Source organism: Amblyomma maculatum, chromosome 10, assembly GCF_055883805.1.
Source record: "Amblyomma maculatum isolate TAMU_Amacu chromosome 10, ASM5588380v1, whole genome shotgun sequence".
Classification (NCBI taxonomy): Eukaryota; Metazoa; Arthropoda; class Arachnida; order Ixodida; family Ixodidae; genus Amblyomma; species Amblyomma maculatum.
The window spans coordinates 29,506,202-29,516,863 of NC_139353.1; the positions used below are offsets into that span (position 1 = coordinate 29,506,202).

The 10,662-nt window shown below is 44.4% G+C and overlaps 1 protein-coding gene and 1 non-coding gene across 3 annotated transcripts in view; both read left to right on the top strand.

Annotated features, from left to right (window-relative positions):
- The window catches only part of Dhc64C (dynein heavy chain, cytoplasmic), an 82,800-nt gene extending 82,176 nt beyond the window's left edge, over window positions 1-624 (top strand). For both annotated transcript variants that reach the window (XM_084582355.1, XM_084582356.1), the window contains exon 77: window positions 72-624. In XM_084582355.1, the coding sequence (XP_084438481.1) occupies window positions 72-209 (138 nt within the window). In that variant the 3' untranslated portion in view covers window positions 210-624. The remainder of the gene's footprint in view (window positions 1-71) is intronic.
- Window positions 625-8,262: 7,638 nt separating this feature from the next.
- TRNAT-AGU (transfer RNA threonine (anticodon AGU)) lies at window positions 8,263-8,336 on the top strand. The gene has a single exon. It is a non-coding gene; the product is annotated as a tRNA-Thr (tRNA).
- The last annotated feature ends 2,326 nt before the right edge of the window (window positions 8,337-10,662 follow it).

Sequence of the window (10,662 nt, forward strand, 5' to 3'; positions counted from 1 at the left end):
AATAGCCGCTGCCTCTGCTCAGTTCATCACCAATACCATTTTGTCCTCATTGTTTCCATAATTTTGTGCAGGTGACTCTTCCGGTGTACCTCAACTCCAGTCGCACAGACTTGTTGTTCACCGTCGACCTTCCTGCGGCTGACCCGCGGGAGTCACACAGCTTCTACGAGCGGGGCGTGGCTTTGCTATGCTCTACCACACTTGGCTGAACATTGACTTGGCTGAGGATATGCGAGTTAGCTGGCTATCTCTGCTGTGTATTGCCAGCTTATTGAAACTGTATGTGCCGCACTACTCACAGAAGCACATTTTTACCTGTGTTCTGTGACAGCTTAACGCTGTTTTTTCCTAGGTGATGTCAAGGTGGTAGCTTTTATACAAGACTTTTGGACTGGAACTTTGTTTGAAGGCAAGCGAATGAATGGTACCTTAGCTTTATCGAGGTCCACTTGCCAGTCTACTGTGGCTGCATTGGAAGCTTGGGACAGGTCTCTCTCCTTTGGCAGCTTGTTCATTATTTTCCTATTGGTTGTTGACGATGTTGCATGTTATATGCGCACGTGATTTTGAAGAAGATTTTGTTGCTTTGTCGTGAAATAAAAGTGTTTACAGGGCACCCCAGAAGTTACTGTCATGCACTCGTCTATGTCTTTGTGTTCGAGAAGAGAGCAAAGCAAAGTTTTGGGCAAGACAAGTAACACGTCGATCAGGAAATTGATAGTATGCAAATGATGGCAAAGTTGGCGTGGTGTGTCTCATGGCTAGCCTTTCTGTTTGGTAAATGGTGTTTTCGGTAGGGTATCTAACTGGAGCCGAACCTGAATTTTTCTGCCATCTTGGAACTGAACACGGACCGGAACAAATTGGAGAAACTGTTCCGAACTGGTTTGCGGTACGGTTCTGATGCACTATTGCTAGCACTTGTCTTTTTTTTTTTCACTACTGCTTGTAAAGCGCTCCCCTCGCTTATTTCCTAAGCGCCACTGCACATCGCTAATATCGTAACTGAAAAATCGTCCCTTGCAAAAAGATGGCAAGAAAAAGTAAAAATGTATTGCCACGTGCGTAGCTATCATTTCGTCCCGAACATGGGTGGCCGCTGCACTGCGCAATGGCTCCGCTCATGGAGAAAGTTGCCCCATGCGATAGCCTTCCTAGGCAGGGAATTAATAGCAGATAATTCGTAGGATGAGTTATATATTTATGTGATGTCACGTTCAACCACAGACTTACCGTTGTGCTCCGAACACACGTCTATCTCAACTCTCTCCTTCCCGCGCAGTCTTTCCAGAGTCCCTTCTTTTCACCCATCTGCATGCATTCGCACCATCTCATTCACTTCCCTGCAACTGCCCACTCGGCCTCCAAGATCCGCACCCCCACACACGCGCACCACTCGGCCTCCAAGATCCGCACTCCTACACGTGAACACATCCCCTTCGTCCTCCCCTCGTGGCATTGGTCCGCTTATGCCGGCACTCCTCCCTCACAGTGAATAAATATATAATAACCATATGCAACTGAAAAGCGATACTGATGAATCAGTTAAAAATATGTCACGCAAATCATTTTATTATCGTTCGACGTTGCTTCAATGAGTCTCATGGCGCATGCATAGCAGCCATATGCGATGAGGCACCAGCAGGTGCAGTTTGGTTATAATCCGACGCTGATGGTAGGAAGGCCTCCGTGAGCATAAATTTACCGGTCTCTCCTTGAATTGTATCTGAACATAGCATTCCATAAGCTGATTTCTCCTTTTGTCTTCTCTTTTTTTTGTCCCTAGTGATGACTGCTTGCTTTATTTCCCTTGGCAAGTTAAACGATGCCTGGAATGAAGCTCCGATATTCAAATGTGAAAACTGGGAGGAGCAAGGAACTGAATGGGATTACTGGTAGGAGTATTAATTCACAAGCTTTATTTGGTGTGCTATTGTTTCGGCCTTTACAAATACGGTGTCGAAAAATAAGTTTCATTGCTTTATCCACCAACACTGATGTAAATACCTAAGGCAGTTTAGAAAGTGGCATTGAAAGAAGTGCACTATTGAGAGAAAACTTATCGAATGAGTAACCTGGTCTACATGTTGCGCAGTGACGAGGGATGTCTGTACAAAAACCTTGAAAAGCAGGGAAAGGGACGAGGTCAAATGGACCGAGGGAGCGACTAGGCCCTAAGAGAATAAAAATCAGAAGAGGGAAGGGCAGTAATTGCGCAAGTGGTGAACTGCAGCGTGAGACCCTCGATGCCACTTTACGTTGACCAGCCAGGAAAGGGGCCCACCAAATCGGCATTTGTTCACCACATGGAAGCGGCTTCATAGGATAGCCAACGCCAATCGAGTACCGGTACAGGCAGCAGCAGAATCTCCCCCTAAGAGCTTACAAGTTAAGAATGAGCTTGAAGCGTTTCTTATGGAAAGAGAAGATAGCCTGCAAGGACTCTGAGACAGTGGCAGTTCTCTCAAAATTGAAGTACAGAGCCAGCTCTACACATTTGAAAAGGGGCCCAGAATAAGCAGACTAGAGTGCTTTGAATTTTGAAAGGAGGAGAAGTTGCGGCTCCCAGAACTGTATTCACTAGCTACAGTAGCACTTGCTGTGCCATCTATACAAGTCGGCGTCGAGGGAGCATTTTCTGAAATTAAGTAAATATAAGTATATATCCTTTCTTGTCGTTGAACTCGGATGACTTCGACAATCTCTCCGGACAAAACATTGTTGTACATGTAGTAGAGGCTTCACTCCAAGCTAAAATTTGTGTGGCGGAAAAGTGCAGCGTGAAACTTTATTTTCATATAACTTTCGGCACGTGTCAGCTTTAGTTATGTGCCAATGAAAATAATCACAATTTTCCACATCCTGCTCTAATCGTCGGTTACTGATTATAAACATTTTGCTGAAGTCTGTAAAAAGAATTGGAGCCCGTCACATCTGACAAGAAAAACAATAGACAGACTACTATTTTGTTACGTCTTGTCCTGTCTACTCTGTATTTTGTGTCCCATTGCTCTGCACTTAAAACCAACATTAAAAAATGCACCAATTAGCCTGAAATAACATCCTTGCATAATATATGAGTTTTTAGCTTTTATTTTGTAATGGAACAGGAAAGAAAGCTCAGTATTAAAAATTTGTAGTAAAAAATGCACCCGAATTTTTTAAGCGAGAGCTTCGACTATGCCAGGTTTTTAAGCCATCGGCATGGAAGCAAATTTGGCATTGAAAAACTGAAGGTTCAAAAACAACTGTTGCCATGCAGTGCCGGTTCAGATGTCTACAAGAAGTGTGATTGATACTATGCCTCTACTTCCCTGTGAAACAATTATAAGAAAAATTATAAAAAGACCACAGACTGAAAAGGCGATGTTACAGAGGCTATCACTGCAACACTCGCAGCTCTCGCTCTATCACTAAGTTCAACGCATGCTTAAACCCCTGCAATTTTGAAGTGATAGCTTCACTAAGTGAAAAATTCAAGGCCACCGTGTGCTTCCGATGGCCTTTAAACATCTACTAGGTTAAGTTCGAACTTAAGGCACAACCACTTTGGTTAGCTACGTTTGCACCAAAAGTCAAGGTCAAAGGTCAACTGACATGGCAAGTAGCTTAACACGTAAGTAGCTGCGTGACGGGACACATGATTGCTGACGTCAATAATTGGTGTGCAGCCACGCCACGAACTCGTACGCAAAGTTCAAACCAAGGCGTAGTTTACGGATTTTTGGGGGGGCTTTGTGAGATAATCACAAATTGCCAGTGTTTTCAAACCCTCAATATTCCTTTAGAGGTTTATTTTTGGTTGCATGTTTTCTTCTTTGTAATGATGCATAAGATGTACTATACAGGGACAGCCGCATGCTATTTGCTGTGGCAGCTAAGTAATTTATAATCAAATTTTTTTTCTCACTCGTTTGGCTTCGGCAGCCAAGTGATGGCTGACATGATAGTTAAGTCCAGGTCACGTGAGTGATGAAGCACTCCGTCATTTATATTAGTTCACTACAAAACACCTGAAGAATATAGGAATAAAGACAAGCAAAGCAGCCAAATTATATCGGTATTTTCATCCCTATCATGACTTGAAGCCAGACTCAGCCATGACTTTGGCATCTTAGCCATCGCTCAGCTGTTGAAACTGATAGAGGTGTGAAAATAAAGTATTTCGCAGTTGTATGCGAAAACCCGCCCGTAGTGATCCATGTGCAGTAAAGCCTTGAGCATTAAGAAGAAAAGCCCAATTGCACGCCCTTAGCGGCGCTTATTGAAGACACATGACTAAAAATGGCGGTGGCACGTGCCCTGCAAATTTAGAGCAATGCTGCCGCGCAGAACCCACGAGTGATGCGACAGGTGCTTTACTTTCCCTGCTTGTGTTTTGCGTAGCCTTTACGGTTGTCTAGGCCGCAGAAGGGGCCGCGATCGGCATAGAAAGTGTTCTAGATCTAAAGATTGAAATACCCGCGCGAGACCACGTGATTGCGACCTCACGAAACATCTTACCCAATGAGAGTAACTGCATAAACGGAAAACAATTTTGCGAGGCTGTGTAGGAGATCTGGCAAGGAGACCCTCCCCCTGGCTGAACCCCTCCGAGGTCAATGTCGGTGTAAAAAGTCTCTCTCTCTTCTATGCCGACGAATTGGTAATCTGCTTAGCTCTGATCCAGGCGGCAACACGCTATCACGGCCTGGGCCAAGGAGCTAGGTCGCCGAGCGACGACCACCCCTGGGGCGGCTTGAGATATCTCCTCAATAAAGTTTCCTCCTCCTCCTATGCCGACGATATTGGACAGCTACGCTATAGAGGCTATATAGCTATAGCTACGCTGCAGCAAGCAGCAGTGAAGCTAGAGACGAACAAAATTGCCTTGGAATCAAAAACACCGACTTAATCCAAAAACTCCGAACGATAAGTGATCAAACATCTCGCCTTATAGACCAACGCCGATCTAGGATGTAAGCACGATGCGATGGCGCTTCTGTAGCCAGGCTGAGCCTACTGGGGGTGAAAAGTAGGCCTAGCACTAGCACCCATAGGAATACATGGAACCGAAAGATTTCAAAGCAGATTTTTTATTAATTTCGCGGGACACCTGTGATGTTTTTATTCGGTACAGCACAACCATGAACATCTTAGAACAGATAATGAAAGGATAAAATCTCATTACCGCTGCGAAGCATTCTTAAAACACCGCGAAACGTATGTGGGAGAGGGGGGGGGGGGGGGACACATAGAAACCCACGTAAACGCAACTTACCGCAACATTTTTGTCGTTTCGCAGAGCACCCGAAGCACCACGCCCGGTCGTTAAACGTTGTTCCGCACATTGAAGAAATGTGACTAAGTGTGCTGCGGAGGCAATCTACATTTGAAACCCCTGGTTGTCTAGATTGGTTGGTTGGTTTGTGGGGTTTAATGTCCCAAGGTGACTCAGGCTATGAGAGACGCCGTAGTGGAAGACACCAGAAATTTCGACCACCTGGGGTTCTTTAACGTGCACTGACATCGCACAGCACACGGGCACCTTGAATCTGAGTTAGAAATGCACTGCGGTAGCGAGGAACAAACTATAATATATGTAAAGAACGGTTTGCAATGAAGCTAACTTTGCGCCTACGAAAGCAGTCGTGTGTAAAGAGCTGGTGCATTATTTTAAGACCATGAATATACGTATGCAACAACATTTCGCGTCTAACATCTCTGTAAAGCATATTTATCATAAATATCTGCGGAGCGTTTCGAGACGACCCCCCCTCCCCCGTCTAGGAGGTGCGTCGCCCAGGCGTTTTTTCTTTTTTTTTTTTTTATGAACGTCTTGTACCACGCCCCAACATGTTGCATGGCTAAGTGTGTGTATATATATATATATATATATATATATATATATATATATATATATATATATATATATATATATATATATATATATATATATATATATATATATATATATATATATATATATATCGCGAGGGCGGTGACACGCACGGGCCGCGTAAAGCAGTATAAGACACGGTTCATCTTGTAATTTGAGATGAATATATAGAACGCAAAATAACGGGCACTATGTTCTGAAAACATTGATCGTGGCTAAATATAGGCGGTAAGTATTAAAATAACTGAATATGTAAGTAGTGTCGCAATCATAGAGGATATATACCATACAGACGAGGCTCTGTGGCAGTGCAGAGCTGCGTGTCTGCCCCGCCGGGGTGGTGTGGTAAGACGCTCGACTACTGTGCCGGAGTACCCGGGTTCGAACCCGAAGGGAGGAAGGTGGGAGTGAAAGTGTAAAGAGAGAAAGGGGAGGCGTAGTGGAGGAGTACCTGGAGATTTTTAACGTGCGCTGACTTGCACAGCACACGGACGCCACTTTGTTTCGCCTCCATCGAAACGCAGCCGCCGCCGCGGTCGGGATCGAACCCGGGAACTCAGGCACAGTAGTCGGGCGTCTTACCCTTGGTCTTACCGCTGCACCACCGCGGCGGGGCTGAAAGAAAAGGAGAAACTAAAACTTGTGCAAGCCTTCGTTCTCAGCCGCATTATATTATATTCTTCCTTAATTGTAGATACTGTAAACATATACAGACTCGTACAGGACTGGTTCACAAGACAAAAATTTAGGGATGAAAGGACAGCAAACTACAATCCATTTCAGCAAGGATAACCCAGTAAAAAAAAAATCAATGGGTCAAATTGGGAAGACCAGTCAAATTGAATTGCTTCTGCCAATCCCAAATGGTTTGTCCAATGGGTACTGTCCAACCCAACTGGTTTCTTCACTCCCAATTGGGAAGCCCAGTTGGTTTCTTCACTCCCAATTGGGACGCCCAGTTGGTTTCGTGACTCCCAATAAACCAACGGGGCATCCCAATTGGGATTGAATAAACCCATTGGGCTAATGGGAAGCCCAATGGGTTAGTTCAATCCCAATTGGGATCCCTTCGCTCCCAATTGGGACGCCCATTTGAAACGAATTGGGCTTCCAACTGGGCTTCCCATTGGTTCTAATTGATCCTAAGCAAACATTCCCAATTGGGAAAGTCAAGTCAGTGATATCCTTGACTGAGAGGTGCACAGATATACGTACATACCTCTAAAAAGACAACAGTGAAAAATTTAAGTTCTTATAAAAAGTATATGCCGCTTAATCTTATTAATTGATTATACCGTGTTCACTCTAAGTGCAGGCATAATTAGAGAAAACATTGAAATTGCATCTCCATTCTTTTTTTTTTCAGCTATGTGAGTTCAAACCATTTGGGCTCAATGGGTATGACATTTGAGTTCAATTGGGGAACCATTTGGTCTTCATGGGTGACCAATTATTCCCAATTGGGAGCACTAGTTCATATGAAATGGTCAGGCCCAACGGGTGGCGAAAACACAATTGGTTTTTGACCAATTCATTTCAATTGGCAAATTCCCAATTGGACCCATTGAATTTTTTTGACTGGGTACGGAACAAGCATGAATTCCGCATGAATTTCATAGTACAGTCTGTGAAGTTTTGTAGGTTCTTCGTTAAGTGATAAACGCGTGTCATTGTGTTTGATTATTGAGTTTACCGTCTATTTGCCGTGTGTGTTTATTATGTTGTGGCCACACCTGCCATGTAGTAAGGGAAATGCGTGCACTGTCTGCTCCGCACCTGATCAACTAAGGTGTTTCGTGATATCGACTGATCTGGACCGGTTGACTCTTGAGGAAAGTCACCTAGCTGTTGCCACATTAGTGCTTCATAACGTCTGCCTTAAGTCAACAGCAAAGAAAACCTGCGAATTTGTGTCGAAGGGAGTACAATTGACAAATTTTAGGATTTTTTTTTTAAAGCATTTTGAGGAGTTTGGTGGCGTCTTGCTGTCAAATTCCGCCCCTCGACCTACCCACCTTCTCCTGACCGCAAAGAAGGGAGCTCAGTGTGCGCAAGATGGATCGCACGTTCACCTTGGCTTTGCCCTCACACGATCTGCTTTCTTCGATCCTACTCCGTGTACGCTAAGTAGCGCTATAAAGGCAAAAAAAAAAAAGGAAAGCTTAACAGAAAAAAATGGAAATATTTCAGGTCAATAAATGGGCCAATTGTTTGTATTATATGCCACTCCATATACACACTAACGGAGCGAGAGCGCAGTGTCCTCGGAGGGCGGTAACTTGGCAAGGTCGAAGGCAGCGTGCGCAGAACATTAATTAGATGCAGAGAGCCTAGCGATATTTAGTTGGTGCTTCGGATGAAGTGAGTTTTCCTTTCTCTTGTGCGGCGCCGTGGCTTAGTTGGTTAAAGCGCCTGTCTAGTAAACAGGAGATCGTGAGTTCGAATCTCACCGGTGCCTTGTGCTTTACTTTTTATTTGTTTATACTAACACAGAGTTTCTAATGCAACACTCTGTTAGAATGGGAGTGAGATGCTTTGCGACCAATTCGTCTGTCTCTTTTCTTTGAGGTGAAGTAGACCATGCACCATACTAATAGTAGAGAGTTTTAGCTTACCGTGAACCGCGATCCGCTACCGTGATCCGCCACCGCGCGTTTCACTGCGCATGCCCAGATCACTTTGATGCCGATAGATGGCGCCACATACTGGATGTACTGCTGCTTCGGGACCAATCAGCTTGAGCGCCCCACCCACGCGCGATAGAGAGTCACGGTGGCGGATCGCAGATCACGGTAAGCTAAATCTCTATAGTGTCCAGATGTTTCCTTATGGCTGTGCCAAGGGTGAATGGTATGCGTTGTCTGAGATACCATGCTGGGCGAACATTTTAATTATTTTTCTTACTTAATAACTGAAAAAGGTTGTTGATGAACGTTAATGGCCTCATACTCGTTACCAGGTCGTTTTGAGAAGATACACTGTCACGCGAGACAGCTCCCGTGGCGGGACTCCTGGTGACGATGTCGGCGCTTTACCTCGAAAGCTTTCTACTCGATATACCCGTAAAGGACCTCGATACGGCAGTAAAGTGTAAAACACGCAAATATAGGCAAAAGAACAAGGACAAGCACAGTTAAAAATAAGATGACTATATATACAAATACTAGCGAGTACTGTACAGGAACGTTGATGATAATGGGAAATACAAATTGGCAAACAAATACAACATTCAAAGAACAGGTATGTCGAGGCCACACCGTACCACACCATAGCACTATACCTGACTATATACCATACAAAAGCAAGCCTTACCGTACTGCACCTTGCCCCACCATTTCATACGACGCCACTCTATCATACGTACCAAACTATATTCCATACCATGCCATACCATACCATACCATACCATACCATACCCATACCCATACCATACCATACCATACCATACCATACCATACCACACCATACCCATACCATACCATACCGTACCGTACCATACCATACCATACCACACCATACCATACCATGCATACCGTGCAGTAGAGGTTCTTTCCCTTTTTTCTTCTTGATTGGCATTGAGCGGAAAGGATGACGACTAAGACTCAGACGTTATACAATGAAAAACTATACGTATATATAGAAATAGCACAGTTAGAATGTAGACAGAGAGAATCTTAGAGTACAAATTACATGGAGCCGCTGGTGCTTTCCCAGTCAGAGGCTCATGACGAGAACCCTTAGATTCTCAACAACACCCCTTTTTAATGCCGCTCCGCTAAATTCAACGATGTCACGTTTACTTTCTGGCTGATAGTACACAGCGAATCATTCTGTGCTACAGTAGTCCTTGTTCGAGTCCGCACTCATACTCAACTTTTATATTTTCTATGTTCTTCGTCTCTTCCCTCGTCAACTAGAAATCAATATGAATTTTTTAACCAGGAACGTCCACTCGTATATAGCTTCAAAAAATTGCAGTTCTAGTGGAGCTCAGTGTTCAGAAATAATTTTATTCTTAATTTATCAATATGGTTAACCGGCTTGTGCTCCTTCAGTGAATATTGCCTGGTCCTAGTTATGTCTGTGCAATCACACAAATGACTGGTCGTTAGGTCGTGTTCCGATTTAACCTGGCAACGCATAAAATGGCCATAATTCTCCCGCTAACAAAACGCGACAGCTTCTAGGACGTCATCTCCGAGATGCTCCGAAGACGATAATTTGTCACAAGTAATTCGCAGATTACTTGTAAAGACTAAAATTGGACCCTGCGTCACCTATTTGATGTTACGTCCACATCAAGATGACCTGACGAGCGAAGTGCGTAATACAAAACTGTGAAGCTGGAACACTTCATTCGTTACTTCGCTGTACCGCTAACCTATCACCAATTACATCAATTTCAGGCAAATTGAAAATTAAACTGCGCTGCCAGAAAACGGTCTTTGGCTGTTCGATGGTTGCTTCTAGAGCCATCTACGAACTGCAGTCCGCGTGGCCCCGTCTGTACTCAAGACCCACCGACTCGCCGTCAGCCCAGTTCTGCTGTCCGCCCGGCCAGCGTTGAGGCTGTATGCGTACTTTATTCACCACATGAATGACTTGCTCCATGCGCTTCGCAAGCAGAGCCGACAAATTTTCCGCAAACTTTTTCAAAGCGGTTACCAAGATCATATTTGCCAGATAAATTTTGCTTTATCCCGAAAGCAGCCTAAAGGCTGCTGAATAGCCGAATCTACTGAGAAGAGACATGCAACATCGTGTCCTTTGCTCAGAAAGCCGAA